The sequence below is a fragment of the Grampus griseus genome, assembly GCF_964374135.1.
Source record: "Grampus griseus genome assembly, chromosome: 3".
Taxonomy (NCBI): Eukaryota; Metazoa; Chordata; class Mammalia; order Artiodactyla; family Delphinidae; genus Grampus; species Grampus griseus.
The window spans coordinates 164,496,061-164,521,205 of record NC_139019.1 but is presented as its reverse complement, the minus strand read 5'-3'; the positions used below and the strand labels follow the sequence as shown (position 1 = coordinate 164,521,205).

General features: G+C 46.9%; 1 protein-coding gene across 6 annotated transcripts; it reads right to left on the bottom strand.

The window, feature by feature from the left end:
• Positions 1-923: 923 nt before the first annotated feature.
• On the bottom strand, positions 924-24,466 carry ZNF333 (zinc finger protein 333). Of its 6 annotated transcripts, none has more exons than XM_082650583.1 (12): positions 24,411-24,466; positions 21,565-21,608; positions 20,377-20,500; positions 19,857-19,955; positions 16,434-16,516; positions 13,272-13,388; positions 11,982-12,069; positions 4,912-5,000; positions 4,185-4,311; positions 3,673-3,768; positions 3,096-3,172; positions 924-2,595 (listed from the first exon to the last, which is right to left on the bottom strand). In XM_082650583.1, exons 2-12 carry the CDS (start codon positions 21,565-21,567, stop codon positions 1,498-1,500), a joined length of 2,001 nt encoding a protein of 666 aa, XP_082506709.1. In that variant the 5' UTR covers positions 21,568-21,608; positions 24,411-24,466; the 3' UTR covers positions 924-1,497. The 6 variants fall into 6 exon arrangements, with proteins under 6 accessions (XP_082506709.1, XP_082506712.1, XP_082506710.1 ...); XM_082650586.1 differs by having other exon boundaries at positions 924-2,514; XM_082650584.1 differs by having other exon boundaries at positions 4,912-4,997.
• Between the last annotated feature and the right edge of the window lie 679 nt (positions 24,467-25,145).

Genomic DNA, 25,145 nt, shown 5'->3' with positions numbered 1-25,145 from the left:
TCTAGTGAATATATGTAGAATACATTGATTTCAACTACCCACGAAGCATTTATAAAAATTGACCATATACTAAGTGCACCAGTTAGAGACTGCATTCAGCCATAATAAACCCATCCCTGCCTTCCCCCAGCCTCCCCCCAAAAAAGACAATGTCATGTACCAGCAAGAGGTACATCTTATTCGTGTAACAGAATGTCCAGAAATAAACAATCCAGGGCTGGTACAGCCATACAAGAACACCAACTGGGGAACCAGGATGGTTGTGACTTCTGGCCACACTCTCTTTAGCCTGTGGCTTTCACCCTCATGGTCACAGGATGGCTCCTCTAGCCCTGGACACGGTGTCTGCTTGTACAGAAGAAGGAGAGGGATCTGGCTAAATGAAACCACCCCTTTGCAACATCTTTCCCAGGACTCACACCCAGCGATGTCTCATACTGGCCAGGACTGGAGGATGTGGCCTCGCCTGGCAGCAAGGACAGGAAGATGGAGGTGTTTTAATAGTGCACATTCCCTGATGGTGTTGTGGTTTGAATGATGCCCCCACAAAAGATATGTCCACCTGGAAACTATGGATGTGATCTGATTTGGAAAAGGGTCTTTGCAGATGTAATTAAAGATCTTGAGATGAGACCATCCTGGATATCTGGGTGGACCCTAAATCCAATGACAAGTGTCCTTAAAAGAGACAGAAGAGGAGAAGACACAGACACACAGAGGAGAAGTCCATTTGAAAACAGAGGCAGAGATGGGAGAGATGCTGCCACAAGACAAGGAACACCTGGAGCCACCAAAAGTTGGAAGAGGCAAGGAAGGAACCTCCCCTAGAGCATTTAGAGGGAGTGTGGTCCTGCAGACACCTTGATTTCAACTTCTGCCCTCCAGAACTCTGAGAGAATAAAATTCTGTTGTTTTAAGCCACAAAAAAAAAAAAAAAATAGTGCACAGACCCAATCTGAACAAAAAAAACCCTAAGTGCTTTGGTAAGCAAGAAGGGGCAATTTTGGTAGGCAATTAACAGGACGCACCACACTAGACCTAAAAGCAAATCTCCACAAATACTTAACATTCAACAACATAAAGACCACATACGTTCCTAAGAGTGTAATTAAATTAGAAACCAACAACAAAAAGGCAACTAAAAAGAAACACCCATATATATGCAGGAACTTTCCAGGACGACAGAAACAGTCTATATCCTGAATGGAGTATTGATTACACACAAGTATACATCTGTCAAACTCATCCAACTGTACACTTAAGATTTATGCATTTCACTACAATTATGCCTCTATAAAAATATACCCATGTACTTTTATTTAAAAACCTAATTCCATTTAACTCGTGTGTCAAAGAATAAGTGGTAAAAGAAACTAAGACAATATGGAGAATTAAACTGAAATGAAAATATTATACATCAAAACATGGGATGTCGCTTAACGAGTACTATGAGAGATGATCACAGCCTTGGATGTTTATGTTTTTACAAATTGGAAGTTAATCAGCATGGGGCCCACCGTAAGCAAGAGACACTGATAAAGGCAGGCCGCCAGTCCTGACGTTTTCTCTCCTGGCGTGAGTCCTTTTATGCACGGTAAGTGAAGAGCTGTGCCTGAAGGCTTTCTCACACTGATTACATTCGTAGGGTCTCCCTGCAGTGTGGGTTCTCACATGTACAATAAGGTGTGAAGACTGGCCGAAGGCTCGCCCACACTCCTGACACGCGTAGGGCTTCTTGCCGGTGTGGGTCCTCAAGTGTTTCCTGAGGGATGAGGGCTCGCTGAAGGCTCGCCCACACTCCTGACACGCGTAGGGCTTCTCTCCCGTGTGGGTCCGCATGTGACTCTTAAGGGTTGAGAGACGACTCAAGACCTGCCCGCAGGTGGCGCACTCATAGAGCTTCTCCCCTGTGTGGATCCTCTTATGTACGTTCAGGTGAGTGCTTGTCCGGAAGGGCTTCCCACACTGGTTACATTCGTACGGTTTCTCTCTGGTGTGGGTCCGCAGGTGTGTCTTCAGTGATGAGTGTTCCCTGAAGGCTTTCCCGCACTGGCCACATTCAAAAGGCTTCTCTCCGGTGTGAGTTCTCACGTGGCTCCTCAGAGAGGACGGCTGGTTGAAAGCTTTCCCACAGTCCTTACATTCGTAGGGCTTCTCGCCCGTGTGGTTTCTCTGGTGCAAGATCAGGTTAAAGTTCCTCGTGAAGGTTTTCCCACACTGACTGCACTCGAAGGGTTTCTCTCCAGTGTGAGTTCTCATGTGCCGCCGCAGATTTGAGGAATACTTGAAGGCCTGCCTGCACTCCTGACACTCGAAGCACTTCTCTGCAGTGTGAGTCTTCTCATGCCTGATGAGATCGGAGCTGTATCTGAACGATTTTTCACATTTGTTACATGCATAGGTTTTATCCCCGCTATGAATTTTCTCAGACACGATTAGGTGAGCAGTCTGGAAGAAGGGTTTTCCACTCTCTCGGCATTCACAGGGGTTCCCTCCTGCAGGAATTCTCTGGTACTGAAAAAGTGGTTTGATGCTGTTAATAGGTTTCCCTAGTACATTGCATTTATAGAGTTTTTCTCCAGTCTGAGGTCGCTCCTGTCAATTGAGGAAAATGGGAAGACCAGAGGCTTTATTGCATTCACAGATATTCTCCCCCAAGTGAAGTGAGTGTAGGAAAGAGACATTCCTATAGCTGAAGATTTTACCATTTTAGCGTATCTATACCATTTCTACCCTGAGTTCCTTCAAGCAGATACTCTGCCACAAAGAGCTATCATTTTCATTACTTTCATGGGACTTCTTAGATGTAGACTTTTTCTGTATTATGTAAGGCTAAATTAAGTTTTAAATGCTCCACATGTGTCAAATTTACGAAAATGGTTAGCTTTGGGAACTCTGTAAAGCCACATCTTGATCTACATTTAGAGTTTTCCCCCAATTCATGACATTCACAGACTCTCTCCCAAGAAACTGCTTTCTCCTAGGTGAGTACCACTTGCCTTGAATCTCTCCCTGGGTTTCTTGTGTTTCTAACCTACAGCAATCCCAGACATTTCCTACTGTAGAGGAACAAGAATAACCCCTTTATGCCTTACCCTTTTTGTGCCAATGGATGAAATCTCTGCAAAAATATCTTGGTTAGGAATTGAGTCTTGTGGTTGAAGTTGAGGTTCTGGAATGAATTAAGGGGAAGAAATATTAAGCGCACAGAGAAGGAAACTGTGGGATCAAGATGACAAAAAAAGCTAGGCATGTGCAGATTTTTTTTTAATACTGATCCTAAATATGGGAAGAAACTATGAATAAGAGGAATGTATCAGAGGGTAAAGGAAAATTTTAAGGTGTTTGGCTACGTGAGGAGTCACGTAATCATAGGAACAAGGAATGAAAATAGTAGATAATTTACTAAGAAGGGATTCTATGAAGATTGGGACTGATGTTGAGAGGAAGTATTAGTAAGAACATACAGTGGGGAGGAACTGGATGAAATATACACATGGACGTGCTAAATGTGAAAAGGAGGTAGGATAAATCTTTACTGAAGCCAAAGTAAAGCATTAGAGATAAAAAGGGAAGAGAAAGAGGAAAGAAAGTGGAATTTACTGAGGGAGCTCAACCCAACAGCCTTCCCCATCAAGGGCACTAAGCACTCCTAATCTGCCTGGTGCTCACCTAAGTGGGTTCCTGGGAAGATCCCTCTCTCAGTGACACACAGCTCTTCTCTTTGCTCCAAATGGGAAAATGTACTGGCTTTGCAGAGTTGATCTCCTGCTCATGGGAAAAGATGCAGGGTATGAGCAACTGTGCCTGCCATGCAATGAGAGCCGATATTCTGAAGTCTTTAGGGTCACTGGAGATAGGAATAGCAAAATGGACACACCTATATTCTGATGGCACGGCTGAGCTCTTTCACTAAGGAACCAAAGTAAAAGCTCCCTCACTGGGTCCCAAAGGACAGTGGGACTCTCCAGTCCCCAAAACCCGGCGCCTGGCTCAGGGACAAACTTGAGAAGACCAGAAACAATGGACAGATCTTCATTTCCAAGAAGAAACCACTAGACTATAAGCACAATGAAGGCAGGACCTTCCTGTCTCTTCACCTCTCGATTTCTGAAACCAGCACAGTTCCGGGAAACCATAGTAGCTGCGCAAGTGTGTGGATGAAGCAGCGAGGCCAGCCTTACCCACAGAGGTCAGGTTCCTATAGTTCTCCAGCATCACGTCTCTGTACAGGCTTCTCTGGGCAGAGTCTAGAAACAGCCATTCTTCCGGTGTGAACAGCACGGCCACATCCGCAAAGGTGACTGGTTCCTAAAATGCACACCCGTCCCTGCTCAGCCAGGGGCCACCCCAACCAATACTCAAGAGGACAGTGTGGGGTTTGCAGGCCTGGGAAAGGGACACTTACATGTAGAAGATGTTCAGACACAGTTCTGAGGTCTCTCTGCTCAGGCCTCAGAACTAGAACTCTTCTCCATCTACTCTTCCCTCCCTAAATGACAGCATCCCAAGGGGTGGCAGAAAAGGACCTAAACTTCATGACAGGACTTAGTTATTAACAACTAGCTGGGAAGTCCTTCCCCTCTAGCCCCAGGGTCCAGCAGACCTGATCGCGTTACAGGCAAGAGAAAAATGTTTGGTAAATGACAACTGTTTGCTCTTGGGAGACCATGATGACTATAAGACAAGGACAGCTCACGTCCTCGCCCTGCTTTCCCTCCTGACATTCAGCTGAACATGGCCCTTGATAACCAGGGGAAGGCCTGAATGAGGGAGTGGGGTCACTGCCCACCCACCACTAGAGGCCCAGTGCCTGGAAGCCTGGAGACCAGTCCTCTGGGGTCAAGAAACTCCCAGACAGGGGAAGGGGACAAGGAGGCAAAGCAAGAAGAACAAGTATTTGTTACTTACGTGCAGACAAGTGTTCAGTGTCCCAGGAGCCACGGCTTCTTCCTCTGTGCTCTCCTCCCGGAGCCAGGTGGGGTCCTGAGCAGGCACTGCTGGAGGAGAAGAGGGGAGCCGTTAGGGTCTGGGCCTGGCCCAGTGACCCCACTTGCAGGGCCAAGGGCTGCCCACCCTGTGAATGACCGCATGTGCACACACATATGCACACACTCCCAGGGACACACACATGTAATGTACACAGAGAGATGCATGCACATATGCTTGCACACACTCCCAGCTGCTTGGGCACACATGTACACTCACACACACCAGTACACACGCATGCATACACTCACACAAATGTTTACATACACACCACGCATACACAGTATGCGCATACCCACACTGACAAGCACAAACACACAGAAATATACAGACATACACACAGACACACATGCATGCACACACGCATGCACACACGCATGCACACACACATGCGTTTCCTCTGTTCCAAATCTCTGGAGCCACAGTCTCAAGTCACCAACAGACTCTGAAGTTTCTGGGGCACCCCCTTCTCCCCCTTGATTCAGCCCTGGGTCAGCTGTCCTGCCTTAGCTGCTGGGCCCCTTCCTCTGCCCCAACTCTGCAGGGCCGATAGCACCCCAGGACTTACCACAAGTAGGGGACAGAGAAACCGCCACCTCCCTGTGAGTGTGCCTGAGAAGGAAGCATCCTTCCTTTCCTGCCTTCAAATCAATAACATCCCTCATCTGCACCAGGCCTCCTCACTCTGGCCTGTTACAGAGGAGCAAGTGATTCCCCAGCCAACCCTTGTCTCCCTGCACCCTCACCTCCCCTCTCGATGGGACCTTTCCCCTTGGTAATTAAACCTGAATCACATCCAATCCCTGACCCCATGTCATTAGTTTCCCGGGGCTGCTGTAAAAAAGTACCACAACTGGGTGGCTTAAAGCAACAGAAATGTATTCTCTCAGAGTTCTGGAGGCCAGAAGCCCAAAATCAAGGTGTGGGCAGGGTCACACTCTCTCTGAGACTCTGGGTAGAGTCCTTCCCTGCCTCTTCTTGGCTTCTGGTGGTGAAGGTCAATCCTGGGCTTGTAACTGCGTGTCCCTCCAATCTCTGCCTCTGTCATCACATGGCTGTCCTCCCCCCGTGTGTTCCTGTCTTCACATGGCATTTTCCCCTTCTTACGAGGGCACCATTCATATTAGATTAGGGCCCACCATCATGACCTCATCTTAACTTGATGGCATCTACAAAGACCCTATTTCCAAATAAGGTCACATTCACAGGTACTGAGGGTTAGGACTTCAATATAGCTTTTTTGGGGGTGGTCACAATTCAAGCTGTAATACTCCACACTTCCCTCTAGCTACTGTTCTATCTCTCTGTTCCCCATCGTGGGCAATCTCTGTATCCATTTTCTCACCTCCTACTCACTTCCCAACATCACCATTCCAAGGACCAGCACCTCACTAGGATCACCTGTGACCTCCATCCAGAGTGGGGATCTAGTTGACATGTTCAGTCATCCAATCCCTCCATCTTAAAACCCACCCCCCTGGGCTTCAGTGCCCACCCCCACCCCGCAGCCTCCCTCCCGGTTTCCTGTATAGGCTCCTCCTCCATCACTTGCTGGTGTCCCCAAGGTGCACACCTTCCTCTTCTCACCTTGTAGTCTCCGCCTCGGAAGGCACCGTCCCCGGCTCTGGGCGTCAATTCCCAACTACCTGACAAGGCCCAAATCTCCAGGCTGACTCTCACATCTGCACTCCAGACCCATATACACAACCATTGGCTCCGATATCTCCACTCATCTACCTGGGGGAATACGAATGAAACATCCAAAATGAGCTAGATGGGGTGAGCTGTTGCCCCAGGAGGCGGAGGACAGAGATTCAAGCCACAGAGGATCATTCTCAGGCTTTGAACTTGCCCTGCTGGGTTTCAAACGTACGTGAGACCCGGGACCCTTGTTTCCTCTCCCTTTGGGAATGGGAATGTCTATCCAATGCCTGCCCCACCATTGTATTTTGGAAGCAGAGAACCTGTTTTCTGGTTCTACCAATTTACAAATGGAGAGGAATTATGCCCCCAGGATGGATCACACCCCCAGTCTCACCATACCTGATTTAGATTATTTAGATGACAAGATCTGGGATATTCTGGGTCAATATCTAGATGAGATTTTAGACAGAGTTGATGCTGGAATGGGTAAAAACTTTGGGGATGTTGGGATCATGTGACTGTATTTTGCATGTAAGGAGGATATGAATTTGCGGGTCCAGAGAGCAGACTTTATGAGTTGAACTGTGTCCCCCCAAAAAATAACAAGTCCTAACCCCCAGTACCTCAGAATATGACCTTGCTTGGAAATAGGGTTTTTGCAGATGTTAAGATAAAGTTATGGTGGAGTAGAGGGCCCTTAATCCAATACAAATGGAGTCCTTTTAAGAGGAGAAGAGATACCGAATGAGGGGAGAAAGCCACGTGGCAAGGCAGGCAGAGATGGGAACGATGCATCCACAAGCCAAGGAATACTGAGGCTTACAGCAACCACCAGAAGCTAGGAAGAGGCAAGAAAGATTATTTCCCTACAGGTTTCACAGGAAGCATGGCCTTGCCGACACCTTGATTTCAGACTTCTGACCTCTAACTGAGATAGAAATTTCTGTTGTTTCACCCACTCCATCCAAAAAAAAAATGCACTTATCACCTTCTTCTCAAAGCCTGTCCTTCTTCCAGTGTCCCTGATCTCAGATGAGCAATTCCTCCCCCTCTGACCCCAACGATCAGTCCAAAAAAAAAAAAAATCAGTGATGACATTTCTACACCCACCTCCCCACCTCCACCCACCCCATTCCCCTTCCTCTCACCCTGTCCCTGCTATGGGGAATGCCTATATCATACCTTCTCATTTGGACCCACTTAAATGTCACTCCTTCGGAGAGTCTCTCCTCCCCAATACCTTTCTTTTCTCTAAAAAGACCCTCTCCTTTCTTCACAGCCCTTACCTATCTATAACCAGCTACTTTTTTTTTTTTTTTTTGCTTCCTTAGGTGATTATCTTCCATCTCCCCCAATGGACTGGCAGCTTCGGAAGAACAAGCCTGGGGTCCTTTTCCTTTTGCTACACCCTCACCCCCCAACCGTGCTTGGCATATAAAAATGCCCTGGGGAGGGGGAAGGGTAAGCTGTGACAAAGCAAGAGTGGCATGGACATATATACACTACCAAACGTAAGGTAGATAGCTAGTGGGAAGCAGTCGCATAGCACACGGAGATCAGATCGGTGCTTTGTGACCGCCTGGAGGGGTGGGATAGCGAGGGTGGGAGGGAGGGAGACGCAAGAGGGAAGAGATATGGGAACATATGTATATGTATAACTGATTCATTTTGTTGTAAAGCAGAAACTAACACACCATTGTAAAGCAATTATACTGCAATAAAGATGTAAAAAAAAAAAAAAGCCCTGGAATGTCTGGTAAACGAATGCACACATGACTCACCAAACTATCTCAACTCAACCTCCTGTGTACATCTTACATGGTTCCTAGCTTACCTGGTGTGCAGACAAGAGTTAACACAGCAGGCCTGACTGCTCTCCTCAGCAAGGCCTGCCAGCAAGGCCCTTAGCTGGCCTCTGGGAACTTGGATTTCGAGAGGGTTCCCACCACCCTAACTGATAAGAGGGGCTCACTCTCTGCTTAAACTCTTTGTACAAACAGTGCGGTTTATGCTGAATGCCTGTTTTCCTTCTGGAAGTCTGGAATTTAGGTACGTGCTGGGCAGAGGGTGCCTACATGACCAGCCCCCAGGGAAAACCCTGGGCTCTGAGTCTCTAATGAACTTCCCTGTAGATAATACTGCACACGTGTTGTCACAGCTTGTTGCTGGGGGAATTAAGCGTGTCCCATGCGACTCCCTTGGGAGAGGACTCCAGAAACTTGTGCCTGAATTCCTCCAGACTTCACCCCATAAGGCTTTTCCCTTTGCTGACTTTGCTTTGCATCCCTTCAATGGAATAAATCATAGCCATGAGTACAACTGTAAGCTAAGTCCTGAGTCCTAGCGAATCGTCAAACCTGGGAGTGGTCTTAGGGACCCCTGACACACCTACTCCACACTCACCCCCAACTCTAGGCCACCACCGTCCTTTTCCTAACTGCCTCCACCCACCACTCATATCCTCCCGAGGCCCATCCTCCTCCCAGGTGCTGAAGGACCAGGCTCTTCTTCCCCGGTGCCCAGTGGATTTTACAGATGCCATTCCTAGGCCTGAACTCCTCTCCCCAAACCTCCAAACAGACCAACATCTAAACGATACAGTAATTATTATGGTCTTAAGCCACCCCTGTCCCCAGAGGTCAGGTGGCAGTGTCTAGTATCTTAGCTCGGGCAGCTGTAACAAAATACCACAGACTGGGTGGCTTAAACAACAGAAATTTATTTTCTCACAGTTCTGGAGGCTGGAAGTCTGAGACCAGGGTGCCAGCATGGTCCGGCTCTGGTGAGAATGCTCTTCCTGGCTAGCAGACATCTGCCTTCTCACTGTGTCCTCACATGGTGGAGAACTCTGCTTTTTCTCTTCCTGTTCTTATAAGGACACCAATTCTATGGGATCAGGGCTCCACCCTTAAGACCTCATTTAACCCTAACAACCTCCTTAAAGGCCCTGTCTCCAATACAGCCACATGGGAGGTTACGGCATCAACATATGCATTAGAGGGGGACAATCCAGAGCACCTGAAGATGTCTTTGGTCGTCATGACTAGGGTGTTATGGGCTGAACTGTGTCCCTCCAAAGATTCATATGTTGAAGTCCTAACCCCTAGAATCTCAGACTATAACTGTATTTGGACATAGAGTCTTTTCAGAGGTCATTAAATTAAAATGAGGTCAGTAGGATGGGTCCTAATCCAATGTAATTGGTGGAAATTTGGACACGGACACATACAGAGGGAAAATGCAGGAAGAAGATGGACATCAACAAGCCAAAAAACAGATCACAGCCCTCTTGATCTTGGACCTCTGTCCTCCAAAACTGTGAGAAAACAAAGTTCTGTTGTTTAAGCCACCCAGCCTGTGGTACTTTGTTATGGGAGCCCTAGCAAACTAATACAGGGGGAGGTGGTACTGCCAGCTAGGGAGTGGTGGCCAGGGATGCTGCTGAACATCCTACAACATGCAGGACGGCCCCCACCACAGAGATCCAGTCCCTGTATCAGCAGTGCTGCAGTTGAGAAACTTGGTCTAAACTTAAATTTCCCAGAGCTCCTCCCTGCCCCCCAAGATAAAGCCCTCCTGTTATATGCTTCCATTGCATTCCAGTCTCCATTGAAAAATCTGACCACCAAGCCAGACTGTGAACTCCATGGGGGAGGGCCTCAGGGTTTGGTCTGCAATTGTTTCCCAGTGCCCATCTCACCACAGGATGACAGCGGTGAGTACTTCAAGAGTACCTTCCAGAGTACTTCAAAAGCACAGAGCACACCAAGTACTTCAACAGTACTTTATGGCACAGATGGCCAAAAAGCACATGAAAAGATGCTCAACATCACTAATTATTAGAGAAATGTAAATCAAAACTACAATGAGGTATCACTTCACATAGGTCAGAATGGCCATCATTAAAAAGTCTACAAACGATAAACTCTGGAAAGGGTGTGGAGAAAAGGGAACCCTCGTACACTGCTGGTGAGAATGTAAATTGGTACAGCCACTATGGAGAACAGTATGGAGGTTCCTTAAAAAGCTAAAAATAGAGCTGCCATATGATCCTGCAATCCTGCTCCTGGGCATATACCTGAAGAAAACTATAATTTGAAAAGATACATGCACCCCAATGTTCACTGCAGCACTATTTACAATAGCCAGGACATGGAAGCAATCTAAATATCCATCAACAGAGGAATGGATAAAGAAGATGTGGTACACGTATACAATGGAATATTACTCGGCCATAAAAAAGAATGAAATAATGCCATTTGCAGCAACATGGATGGACCTAGGGATTGTCATACTGAGTGAAGTAAGTCAGACAGAGAAGGACAAATATCATATGATATCACTTATATGTGGAATCTAAAAAAACGGTACAAATGAAGTTATTGACAAAACAGAAATAGAGTCACAGATGTAGAAAACAATCTTATGGTTACCAGGAGGGAAAGGTGGGGAGGGATAAATTGGGAGACTGGGATTGACATATACACACTACTATATATAAAACAGATAACTAATAAGGACCTACTGTATAGCACAGGGAACTCTATTCAATACTCTGTAATGACCTAAAAGGGAAAAGAATCTAAAAAAGAGTGGATATATGGATATATGTAACTGATTCACTTTTCTGTACAGCAGAAAGTAACACAACATTGTAAATCAACTATACTCTAATAAAAATTTTAAAAATAAATAAATAAAACGAGTACATTATGGCAGAGCCTGGCCCAGAAGGCGTACCAAAAATATATAGAACAACAACATATAACCCAAATCTAAGCATTACTTCCTGTCAGTGGCATAATACAGATTCCAAATGCAAGACTGGATGATATGATTAATAATCAAAATTTATTATTCTTACAATAAATTAAGATGGAAGGAAACAAACGCCTTGCAGTACAAGCTACAATGTTATTTGTCCTCCAGAATTAATTTTTTCCCCCACTTCTCAGGAGATGTGGCTTTTAGCCTCATTTTTTAAAAGCTCAGTTCAAACATGTGCCACTTATAGTAAATTCAACTGTAACCTTCAGCATCGACATGCTTGCGCAGTGGAGAATTTAACCGTGCCCCAAAAGAGGTCTGGCCTTTGCCATAGTTGAGTGGGGACTGCTCTTCCATAACAGAAAGATCTGAGACCAAAAGAAACAAAAAAAGAATCCCAGCCCACAATCCCTAGAAAGTGCCTTTCCCCTTGCGTATGTAAATAATGAGAGATTGCTTCATACATTCTCTCCCTGTGGCAACGACTGCAGTCAGAGGAAAAGGCGGCGGATGCAAGTTCCCAGACACAACACAGCAAAGCGGGGCCCTCTGGCTGTCAATTCCACCCAGTTCTCACTCACCAGAATCCCCAGCCCCCAACAGGTTGAGGAGGCGCAGCGCAGGCTCCGGCGTGGCCACCCTCTGAATCTGCACAGCCACCTTCAGCCCCTGGACAGAGTGACAGGAACATATTAGTCACACAGTCGGTGGGATCCACTCACACCTGCTCACCCAGACTGAATTGGCATGACTGGCCCTGCTTTGGGGAAACACACTGAACATACAGGGACAGGCCCTGTTCCCTTGTCCAGGTTTACAATTCTTCAGTATAAAGTTAGCCACCGTCGTGGAATTTCAACTCCAAGATGGGATGGAGAGAGGGGGCCTGGGTAAGGGAGGCCTCCTCTGAGCAGCCTCCGGTAGTGGGGGAAATGCTGGAGCAGAGAGGGGCAGTGGATGGCCAGCAGATTGAGGGGGTAGAGGGAGGATGCAGAGGTGGACCCCTGCAAATGAGGGGACATAAGTAAACTATTCCGGAGGGGAAGCCCTGCTGTGGGAGAAAGGACCTGAACTCTCCTCTACCGCCAGCCACTCCCTTGGGAAGGGTACTTGAACTGACTTGCATTTCTAAGGGATGCCTCTGGCCTCGGTGTCCAGGGTGATGCCCAGTGGTAGCAGGAGCCTGTCAGGAGCAGTTCCCGGGGGTCCAGGAGAAATAACGGTGGCTCTGGGCAGGGTGGTGGCACCAGGAACAGAAGGAGCAGTCAGAGGTAGGTTTATATTTTGGAGGAAAAGTTTGGAAGACTTGGTGGTGGATGGGAAGTAAATGTGGCAGGTCCCTCAGGGCAGGTGATGGGCAGGGACAGGTGAGAGGAGGCCCCTCCTCCTCAGCGCGGGGCTCATAGCACACCTTAAAGTGTCCTTCTCGGTAACTCTGTCCACCTCAGTACCAAAACACAAGGCCCTGAGCCAAGAGCTTGGTTACCGGCCTGGACACTCTTCACACAGCCCTTGGACCCACTCATTCCTGTAGGTTTCCTGGCCATGGACAGGGTGGGAATGAGGGTGGAAGGACTGGACGAAGAGAGGCAGGGCCTGAACCCTAGGTGCTAGCCCCTCCCCTAGGACTGCTCTGGGCCTGACATCACACTAGGGATATTTACATTCAACGCAGAAATGCCACGGCATGTCCAGCAGTTCCTACCAGGAGGTAAGCCTGGGCCTCCAGCATGTTCCCAATTCCCCCAACAGTTGGCAGTTGGTCCTAGATTCATCCCTCCCTCCTGCCTCCCCACCTAACAAAACTCCTGAACCCTAGGCTTTCCTGGATGGGGCTGGGGCCCTCCCAGCAAACCACTTCCCAGGCTTACTGGGTCCTCAGAAGACCAAGGTGACTCCTGGAGAGCTGACCGGTCCCCTGGAGTCAGAGGTGTCCCCCTCTCTCCCATCATGGGCTTGATCTGCATCCTCAGGTCCAGTCCCAGCCCCTGGGAAAAGGCATGGAGGGTGCTGAGCAGGACAGAGGCGGTATGGAGGCTGTTCTCACCCTCAGAGACCCTAAGTTTGGGGCTCGTGCCATCAGAATTTGGGGAACATGGGCCTGGTAGTTTCAGACCTCGTGACTCCCCCTATTGCACTGTGGGCCCCTGCCACCAACGAGGACTGATCATGCCAGAGACTTGGAGACAGACCTGACCCCTTTCTGGTTCTGGAGAGGCCCTGTCTGGAGGTCAGGCCACAAGCCCTTGGAGGCGCTACAAGATATTTTACTAGAAAGGTTGCTATAGAAAGGCTGGGAGCCCTTGGCTCTGAATATGAACTTCATTCTGTTTCCTTAGATTCCATATTTGAGGATGCCCCTGGCATCCATCAATCACAGGGCCAAACTGATGGCCACAGCTGTTTACATCTCCCCTGTGATCCACAGCTCGTACTCCGAACCACCTCCTTTAGCTAGTTCTCACACACCAAGCCAACATTCCCCCTGCCCTAAATCACCAAGGCCAGGTACCAGACAACTGGGGACAGCCCCTGCGCCTCAAGATCCCCCAAAATTATCACTCAAACTCACCAATCCTAAGATGTTTACCCTGCCCTGCCTTGCCTTTCCTACAGAAAACCAATGAAGGCTCCGGCCTAGAGTCTCCCCTCACTCCTGTCAGCCTCCTGACTGATGCTGGTGCTTCCTCGTGTGGCCCTGTGTGGCGTGGCCAGCCCCCTCCTCTCAAGAAATGTAAGTCGCTGTCACTGGCCTCTCCATGTCATCACTCAGTCACCTCCGTAAATTGAAATCCCGGGGGTACCATTTTGAGACAAATGTTTTCATCAGAATAATTCTGACACAGATCACTCTTCTTGAAGGTTTTTAGGAGTTCCGCCTATTTGCTCAACACGTACTTACTGAGCACTGCTAGTACAGGCACTGTGGATCCAGCAGGAAACAGAAGAGGTGAAACCACAGCCTTGAGGAGCTGGGTGTTGTGCAGGAGAGGTGGCGTGGGTGGCCCTGGGACAGTAGGAAGGCTGAGCCTGGAGATGCCCATTCTTTGGGGCTACAGGGCCTTGGTCTGTCCCTGGCCACCAGCACTTATTCACACGTGACCTCAGAGCTGCCATAAGGGGCCCCAGTGATTGCGACAAGGCTCAGTGACACCCACATGGCCTAGAAGGGATAACCAAAGGTTCAGCCACATCGACCAAGTATCAGGATGTGCGATCCTCAAGCAGAAGACCCTGGTGGCTAAGACGGCGGTGTCTAGAGACAGGCCTGGATTTGACTCCCGACCTCACATATGCTGGACCACTTAGGGGCATATTCAGGGGTGAGCTGCTTGATTCCTCTACACAGAAGGAACTGTAGTGGGATTCCTCTATATAGAAGGAAGTGGACCACTTATGCCCACTCACAACATTCTGTGACTGCCTGTGTTTCCAGATACAGCAGAAGCCCCTCCTCTCCCACACTCAGTACTCACTACTGAGCTGGCAGTGAAGTTCTGTGGAAAGTGCTGGAACCCCCTACTGAGAGGAAAGAGCCCACAGAAACCACAAAGGACACCCGTCCCTCATGGCCCGTACTCCCGCCCTCACACGGTCCATCTGCTGATTGAGGCATGGTGCCGGTAGGGGCCTGGAGCCGTCTTTACCAGCACCCATCTGTTCACTCCTTCATTCAACAGGCATCAATCGAGAGCTCTATAATGGCGCACAGAACACTCTATAATGGGGTTACTGCAACAACAACAGCAGATGAGGCCCCTGGGATCCAGCAGCTCCAGTAAGACATTTGCAGATCCTAAGGTCTCAAAAGCCAGCGCCCTTTCCCAAGCAGCTAGTGGAGGACGTTCTCTTCCAAAACAAGAGTGTAAACCAAGGACAAGGAGGATCTGGGCACTAAGGAGAGGGCTCGGCTGCCCTGGGGTCTGATGCCAGCCATGCAGGGGCGAGAGTTTCAGCTGCCTGGCAGCCCACTCCTCACGAGGCTGTGCAGGGTTGAGGCTCCGCGTGCTCAGGGCACAGGAATGGAAAAGGGGTCTCTACTACCCCGGCCTCACCACCCCATGCACTGTGCCAGTGTCTCTGACACTCTGAGGCTGACACCATCCGTGATAGAGGTGGAGAGGAAGAGAAGCTAGATACCTCATTGGCTCTGGGCCTGGGGGTGAAGATGGGCTCTGTATGTCCCTCTATCCAAATCTTAGCCCTAACCCTAAGCTTCAAAACCCCAAGAATGGGAACTCAAACTTGGAGGCTCGGTAGTTTAGGAAGGCAGGAATTCAGGGTCAAAGGGGGGATGGCAGGACTCTGCATTTTCTCACGCACCATACTGTGCAAGCTGGTTCTGAATGATTTTCCACTCTTTGACAAGGGCTTCCTTCCAGTGTGGGGTCTCAACTTGTCTCCCTAGGGGTGTGGGACCCCTGACAACTTTCCCACATTCTTTACAATCAGAGTGGCCCTCTCCTGCAGGTCCTCTTGTTCAGGTCCAAGGTATAATTCCTCCAGGAGCCTTTCTCACCACGGTTAAATCAGCAGGTGGCTTCTCTCCAGGAGGAGTTTGCTCCTGATGAGCGGTGGATGATGACAAAAAGGTCACCCAGGGATGCTCCTTGTCAGGGGCACGTTTTCAGCATTTTCAAAGGTGCGCCTTGTTCAGACAGGTTGAGTTCTTCCAGGATGTGGCAGGTTCCACCACTAGGCTTTCTCACATCCTGAACTTACATGGGGCATCTCTAACAGACAACGTGTTTCTGATCACTGTTGAAGAGTAAATCACACTGCATACAATCAATGTCTGACTCTCACTGATGGAAATGTTTACTCAGGGGAACTTTCTAAGAAGAAAGAATCTTAAGTGATAGGTGGGATTTGCCCAAATTCATGGGTCATGGATGCTCCCTCCAGACACTTCATGTCCTTGAGGAAAAGCCCTGGCTCAAATATCTGCCTGGCGCTGGTGTGCGTGTCCAACTCACGTATTCCTCAACTTCTTCTATGAGAGGGAGTAAAGAATCATCACCCGTGAATCTTACCATTTGCAAATCATGGGATGAATTTTCCTCCAAAATATCCTGCAGAGGAGTAGACTCTTTGGGTTTAAGTTGAGATTCCCAGTCTAAAATGAATTGGAAAAAAAAAATTACCTTCTTTCAGAAAGAAGTAGTGGCATGATATTGACACACACAACATGTATTTTTTTTTTTTAATATTGACCCTAAACTTGGGTCAGTACTGAAATGGAAGAAGCTATCAGTGAGAAAGTGAGGCTCTAAGAGTAGGAATTGGGCAGTGATGGGAATGAGGTGGATATGAGAGACTTTTTTCCCAGCAAAGGAATCCGTGGAGATTGAAAATGACATTATCAGACAGTGTTATCAGGCAAACAAGTAAGAAGCAATTAGAAAAGGAACACACAAAGAAATGTTTGGTTTAAAGAGGAATTGGACAATAATTGTTTGTATGATATGGAGAAATTGGAACCCTCATGCACCGCTGGTGGGAAGGTAAAATAGTGTGACTATTCTAGAAAGCAGTTTGGCGGTTCTTCAAAAACTTTAAAAAATGACCCAGCAATTCCACACTTAAGTATATACTCAAGAGAAATGAAAACATATCCACATAAATTCGTTTTTTTTAAATTTTTGAACTTTATTTTATTTTTTCATACAGCAGGTTCTTATTAGTCACCAATTTTATACACATCAGGGTATACATGTCAATCCCAATCGCCCAATTCAGTACACCACCACCACCACCCCTCCGTGGCTTTCCCCCCTTGGTGTCCATACGTTTGCTCTCTACATCTGTGTCTCAACTTCTGCCCTGCAAACCGGTTCATCTGTACCATTTTTCGAGGTTCCACATACATGAGTTAATATACGATATTTGTTTTTCTCTTTCTGACTTACTTCACTCTGTATGACAGTCTCTAGATCCATCCACATCTCAACAAATGACTGAATTTCGTTCCTTTTATGGCTGAGTAATATTCCATTGTATATATGTACCACATCTTCTTCATCCATTCTTCTGTCGACGGGCATTTAGGTTGCTACCATGAGCTGGCTATTGTAAATAGTGCTTCAATGAACATTGCGGTGCATGTGTCTTTTTGAATTATGGTTTTCTCTGGGTATATGCCCAGTAGTGGGATTGCTGGATCATATAGTAATTCTATTTTTAGTTTTTTAAGGAACCTCCATACTGTTCTCCATAGTGGCTGTATCAATTTACATTCCCACCAACAGTGCAAGAGGGTTCCCTTTTCTCCACACCCTCTCCAGCATTTGCTGTTCGTAGATTTTCTGATGATGTCCATTCTAACTGGTGTGAGGTGATACCTCATTGTAGTTTTGATTTTCGTTTCTCTAATAATTAGTGATGTTGCACAGCTTTTCATGTGCTTCTTGGCCATCTGTATGTCTTCTTTGGAGAAATGTCTATTTAGGTCTTCTGCCCATTTTTGGACTGGGTTTTTTATTTCTTTAACATTGAGCTGCATAAGCTGTTTATATATTTTGGAGATTAATCCTTTGTCTGTTGATTTGTTTGCAAATATTTTCTCCCATTCTGAGGGTTGTCTTTTTGTCTTGTTTATGGTTTCCTTTGCTGTGTAAAAGCTTTGAAGTTTCATTAGGTCCCATTTGTTTATTTTTGTTTTTATTTCCATTACTCTAGGAGGTGGATCAAAAAAGATCTTGCTGTGATTTATGTCAAAGAGTGTTCTTCCTATGTTTTCCTCTAAGAGTTTTATAGTGTCCGGTCTTACATTTAGGTCTTGAATCCATTTTGAGTTTATTTTTGTGTATGTTGTTAGGGAGTGTTCTGATTTCATTCTTTTACATGTAGCTGTCCAGTTTTCCCAGCACTACATATTGAAGAGACTGTCTTTTCTCCATTGTATATCCTTGCCTCCTTTGTCATAGATTAGTTGACCATAGGTTTGTGGGTTTATCTCTGGGCTTTCTATCTTGTTCCATTGATCGATGTTTCTGTTTTGTGCCAGTATCATATTGTTCTGATTACTATAGCTTTGTAGTATAGTCTGAAGTCAGGGAGTTTGAATCCTCCAGCTCCGTTTTTTTCCCTCATGACTGCTTTGGCTATTCGGGGTCTTTTGTGTCTCCGTACAAATTTTAAGATTTTTTGTTCTAGTTCCGTAAAAAATGTCATTGGTAATTTGATAGGGATTGCATTGAGTCTGTAGATTGCTTTGGGTAGTATAGTCATTTTCACAACATTGATTCTTCCAATCCAAGAACATGGTATATCTCTCCATATGTTGGTATCATCTTTAATTTCTTTCATCAGTGTCTTATAGTTTTCTACATACAGGTCTTTTGTCTCCCTAGGTAGGTTTATTCCTAGGTATTTTATTCTTTTTGTTGCAGTGGTAAATGGGAGTGTTTCCTTAATTTCTCTTTCAGATTTTTCATCATTAGTGTATAGGATGCAAGAGATTTCTGTGCATTAATTTTGTATCCTGCAACTTTACCACATTCATTGATTAGCTCTAGTAGTTTTCTGGTGGCATCTTTAGGATTCTTTATGTATAGTATCGTGTCATCTGCAAACAGTGACCATTTTACTTCTTCTTTTCCAATTTGTATTCCTTTTATTTCTTTTTCTTCTCTGATTGCCATGGCTAGGACTTCCAAAACCATGTTGAATAATAGTGGTGAGAGTGGACATCCTTGTCTTGTTCCTGATCTTAGAGGAAATGCTTTCAGTTTTTCACCATCGAGAATGATGTTTGCTCCACATAAATTCTTATACATGAATGTTCAGAGTAGTACTACTCCCAATCACCAAAAAGTGGAAACAAGACAGATGGCCATTATCTGATGAATGGATGAACAGAATGTGGTGCATCCACACAATGGAATATCACTCAGCCTTAAAAAGGAATGAAGCATTTCATGCTACTATATGGAAGAACCTCAAAAACATGATGCTGAGTGAAAGAAGACAGACACAGACGTATGATTCCATTTATATGAGATGTCCAGAACAGGCAAATCCACAGAGACAGAAAGTGAGTTAGTGGTTGCTGGGGGCTGCAGGAAGGGGGATGGGGGGGAACTGCTAATAAGTACAGGGTTTCTTTTGGAGGTGATAGAAATGTTCTGGAAATAGATAGTGGTGATGGTTGCACAACTCTGTGAATATACTAAAAACCTCTGAATTGTACACTTTAAAAGGGTGAATTTTACAGTATGTATCTCAAATTTTTTTTAAAAAAAAGAAATTGGAACAGATCTTTTTCTGAAACCAACAAAAAGTAAGAGAGTTAAAAAGTGAAAAAAGAAGAGCTAAAGGAACTCACCCCAAACAACCTTATTTCCCCTCAGAATAAAGAACCTTAAAAATGCCCTCAGACTGACACTTCCCAGCAGCACCCACCCTCAAACCCCGGTCTGGATGGGTCACAATGTGCTACGCCCCCTGGTACTCACCCACACCCGTAGCACAGAGAATGCCTCGTTCTGCTGTCATCAGCTCTTCTCTTGGCCCCACCTGGGAGACCAGACAGGTTTTGCAGGATGGAGTCCCTGCTGGTGGAGAAAAACATACATGCTGAGGGAAGGGAGGGCTTGCAGAGGAAAATAAATGCTTCCTCTGCCTGCCCACCCTCCACCTGGACCTCAGCTCCTGACCCCGAGCAAGTACATGGGGTACCTAAGTGATCACATCCAGTTTTTAATGAACTCAGTGAGCTTCTTTCACAAGGGCCCAAACTACAAACGCTCCCTCTCTGCCCCATGGAACTGAGGTTCTCTAAGTCCCAAAGCCCAAGCTCAAGGTCAGTGAGACCCACACGAGTGACTATGGAGAGAATTAAGTAAAAGCAATGCATGGAGCTGTTATCCTGTGGAAGCCCATGAACTGGAAACCCACACTACATCACTATGGTCACGTGGCAGGCGCTTAAAAAGCATTTGCATACAGGAAGGACCAGAGTAGCACCAGCCTTACCCCGGGGGGCCAGGGTCCTGCAGTTGTCCAGCAGCGCATATCTGCACAGATTCCTCCGAGCGTCATCCAGCAACGCCCACTCCTGGATGAGCCCCACTGCCACATCCTCCAAGGTGACTGATTCCTAAGACAGTACACATATTCCGGCTCAGCAAGGACCACTCTCACCATTCTGCAGGACGAGGGGTTATCCCTGGGGAAGGTAGACCCAATGCAAGAACATTCAGAGAGTGTTCTCTCCAAAGCAGGGCTTAGCAAACCCGGCCTGCCTCCTGTTTGTCTGAATAAAGTTTTACTGGCAAACAGCCACACCCCTTTGTTTATCTCTATGGCAGTTTTTGTGCTACAAGGGCAGAACTGAGGAGTTGCTGGGACCCAGCAGAAAATACTGACTTTCTTTTAACGTTTGGACAGATCCAAAAGTATAAACTTTGGCTCTCTGTCACTCCACTAACCAGTGATGGCGCAGCCTGTTCTTCTCAGCTTTACAGAGCTTTTCCTAAACTCCTTATTTAAGACATCAAAAGTTTGGGTTTGATCTTTTAATTTTCATGAAGTCCCTAGGACGCCGCCCAAGACATAGATAAGCATTTAGTCATTTTTTATGCTTGTTAAAATAGGACTTCCATTGCATCTGAGAAACTTGATGGCCTTTTAATCTCAGAATTCTCTACAACAGCACTGACTGGTAAAGCTCAATGGGAATGTTCTATGTCTGCACTTTCCAAAAAGGCAGCCACTGGCACGTGTGGCTACTAAGCATTTGAGAAATGTACTTTGGGTGACTGAGTAACTGAGGTTTTAATTTTGTTGGATTTTAATTAATTTTAATTTTACTGTATAGAGCCATGTGTTTTTGGTAGGTCTCACGAGCGATGGCAGGGATGGCCCTGGAGCTCTGCTGCTGCCGGCTCTAAATGAGCCCCGCACTGCAGTCAGACTCTGGAATTAGGCACAGAACCCCAGGGTCGCTTTGGGAACCCTCCACCCAAACCAGTTCTCTCCGGAGGTTATGAACTGAAAGAGGTTGCCAGGTCCTGGGGACGGGGCTAAAGATGCTCCACACTTCCCTCTTCTTTCTTCCTCAGTTGGGAGGCAGGCAGAGAGGAGGCAGGCAGAGAGGAGACAGGGCCCAGAGTACATAATTATTCCCCCCCCATCCATCCTAACCACCTCCTTCCCCCTCACCATGACACCAGCGCCAGGGTTTAAAGTTTCAGTAGGTGTCCTTCCTGCAATAAGAGAGACAGAGGTAAAAGAAGAAATGAGAGTGGAAGCAGAACACCAAGCAGGGGTTTGGCCCAGATAATTCCATTTCTGTGGACCAGCAGGGTGGCCAAGCGAAACATGCTTACCCGGAAATTATCTCAATAAGGAACATATTGGGCCCTGAGCCACCTTTCACATCACAGGCCCTGACCGTTTCTACTGGCTCCAGTCACCTAATACAAGGATCATTTCTCCTCTTATCCTCCCTCAAAACACCTCTAACATCCTCTACATTTCCTCCACTGCCCTTATCAAGTTGTGATTTTTTAATATGTATTTGTATAGGTAAGTTTGCCTCTCTCTCTCCAACCACGATGTAAACTCTCGAGGTATAGACCTGTGTCCACTTTTTTCAGGACTCCAAATCCTGCCACCAGAACCGCACTTGGTAAGTACTAAGTACTTTACGTACTAGGGGTTGGCAAACTTTCTGTAAAAGGCCACACAGTAAATATCTTAAAATTTGTGGGCCACATGTATGGCAACTATTTAACTGTGGTTATAGCACAGAAACAGCCACAGGGAACACATAAACACGTGTTCCAATAAAACCTTATTAATAGAAACCAGCACTGGGGCAGATTTGCCCACAGGCCACAGTTTGCCAAGCCCTACTCTATATCATGTGGTAGAGAGAATACATCGAGCACCAAATTCTCTCAGTTCTACCTCTTATGCATCGCAAACATTCCAACTTTTTCAATTCCACGATCACCACCAAGCCCCAACTTTTCCAACTCCACAATTGTCTGAGTCCTGAACTAACCCAAGCTGCTATATGTGTGGACTTTGCATTCATTCTTGTCCATCCTAAACACCATGCTCAACCCAGGAGTTGGTGGTTTGTTTAAATCACAAACAAAATCATATTACTCCCTACTTAAAACTCTGATTCAGTGGCTTCCCACTGGCCTTAGAACAAGGTCCAAAGTTTACCATGGCCTTCAGGGCCCTGCCCTCCTCTCCTTTGTCTTCTGTGTTTTAGCTTTCCCTATCTTTTCTCAGCTCCTGGAATACACCAGGCTTTGTACTGCCTGAGGGATTACGCTTACACCGTTCTTTCAAATCTCCTCCCCACTCCGACTCCACAGCCTGACCCCTGTCTAGTTACATAAAACTCATCTTTTAATTTCAAACATTTGTCCCATTTAAGATATTTTTGCTGATCTCCTCCTCAAGTTCCCCTGTTCTGTGTTTCTACATCACCCTTGTCATTATTAATTTAAAATCTGTCTTCCCAGCTAGAACAAAACCTCCACAGGGGCAAGCACTAAATCTATTTCAGTCACATTGTTTCCCCTGTACAGGGCCTGGATCATTGAGGGCACCCCCAATGAAAATGTGCCAAACAATCAACACTCCTCAAGAATAATTCAATATAGTTAGACTAAGAAGCCATGTGCCCACATGCACACTCACATACACACACACACACACACACACAAACACATAAGACAACACCCCAAGTCAAAAATAAAAATGACTTAAAATGCCTGTTCATATAACAAAAATCACAACACTAGATTTCAGCTGTCTTTAAGAAACGTTAACTCTTTCTAAAAAGACAAGGTGGGACATGAATCCTCTCTAAAAACAAACACCACACTCATCAAATTGAAATCTGATGCTTAATCTTCCTCCAGAATTAATTTTTTCTCCATTTCTCATTAGAAGTGAGTCTTAAACCTATGATTTAAAAAAGACATCCCGGGCTTCCCTGGTGGCGCAGTGGTTGAGAGTCCGCCTGCTGATGCAGGGGACACGGGTTCGCGCCCCGGTCCGGGAAGATCCCACATGCCGCGGAGCGGCTGGGCCCGTGAGCCATGGCCGCTGAGCTTGCGCGTCCGGAGCCTGTGCCCTGCAGCGGGAGAGGCCACAGCAGTGAGAGGCCCGCGTACCGAAAAAAAAAAAAAAAAAAAGACATCCCATTTACTGCCAACTCAATTTCAATTCCCGGTACTAACAAAGCTTATGTTCTTTTTCCTGGAGTCCCATCTTTTGAAGCCTTACGGCGATTTACAGGCTGGAGCCAACTTGAAAAGAACTGAATAGTCTTACTTTTCTTTGATGTTAATAAGACTTGTGACATAAGTGAGAAATAGCTTTTATTAGGACATGCTCCCCTTACAGTTAAGAAAACTGATACAAAGTAAAAGTCAGAAGGGAGGGAGGGAGGGAGGGAGGGGAAAGGAAAGGAAAAGGAAAAGAAAGCTAAGTTAACAGGTCCTAAGGTAAGCAAGTGCAAATTGTCAGTCACCAACTAATTCATCCCTTGATAGAGGGTACATTCCATTTTTTAAATTCACATGCCACGTCACTCAAACCAGTTTGCACATGTAGACTCAGACCTAAATTTCCATTTGCAGAGCTAGATAACCTGAAACGTAATATGAAATAAAACGTGATTTATTAATAAACAGTTATCCTGCATATGGGAGATACGGTAGGCCTACAAATCGGGGAAGACGGGTGAGTACTGGGGCCGGCTGGTGTCACCACTTGTTAGCTGCGGGACCTGGGCTGTACTTCGTGACTTCCCCTTCAACAGGCGGATGACAGTCCTGTTGGCCCGAACAAGGGGTACCTGAGAGCGACAGACCGAAAAGGGGGAGCCCGGCTGCAGAGCCGAGCTGTGCGGGCTCCCATCCCGGCCCCGGGGTTACCGCGGGGAGTAAGCACCTCGGCCCGGGCAGCCGTCCTAGGCCCTCCGGCCTCTCCCCGCGCCCGCCGAGCCCTCCCCGCCCTCCCGAGGGGCCTGGCCGCACCTGCAGAACGGCCGGAGACACTCCCACCGCAGCGCGCCGCGCGGCCCCGTACTGCAGCCACCATCCGCCGCCGCTGCGCACTTCTGCTTCCGGTGTCAGGGCCGCCGGGAGCGGAAGTGGTCGGAGCACCGGCCCTCAGGGCCAGAGGACCTCAGGGCACTGGCGGAAAGGTTGACTCCTTCATCCAACCTTGGAGGAAGAATTCTAGTTTCCTTCCCCAGGGCTGCGGGCGAGGTCAAGCTCTGGGGTGGGCTCTGACCGGGCCTAAAGAGTGGGGTTGGAGCGGAGTGTACGCCGACTGGTCGGGGCTAAGGACAGAGCTGAAGCCCGATGGGTGGGGATTGGGAGAGGGCCAGGGCTTGGTGGGCGGAATAGAGGCGGGGCCTCGCTGGCTCGTTGGCACGCTTGATGTTCTACTTTCCTCTCCCCCTTCCTTCCCCCCGACCCTGCCCCGCCCTGCCTTCTCCTTTGCCTTAACCCAATGCCCTGCAAAAACATACCCATAAGTAAGATTGTTTTGTTCAGAATTTCTGATTTCTTCTAAAAATAAGATTATATATTCTACTTCTTCTACAATTTGCCTTTCTTACTAAAAATAAAATGTGAAACTCTATTCAAGACAATAGATAGATCTGACTGTTCTTTTTAAAATTATGTATTTGTTATGTCGTACAGATAATACATACATATAGGAAAAGTTCAAATGGGGGATCTCCTTCCATCCCTAAGTTTTCC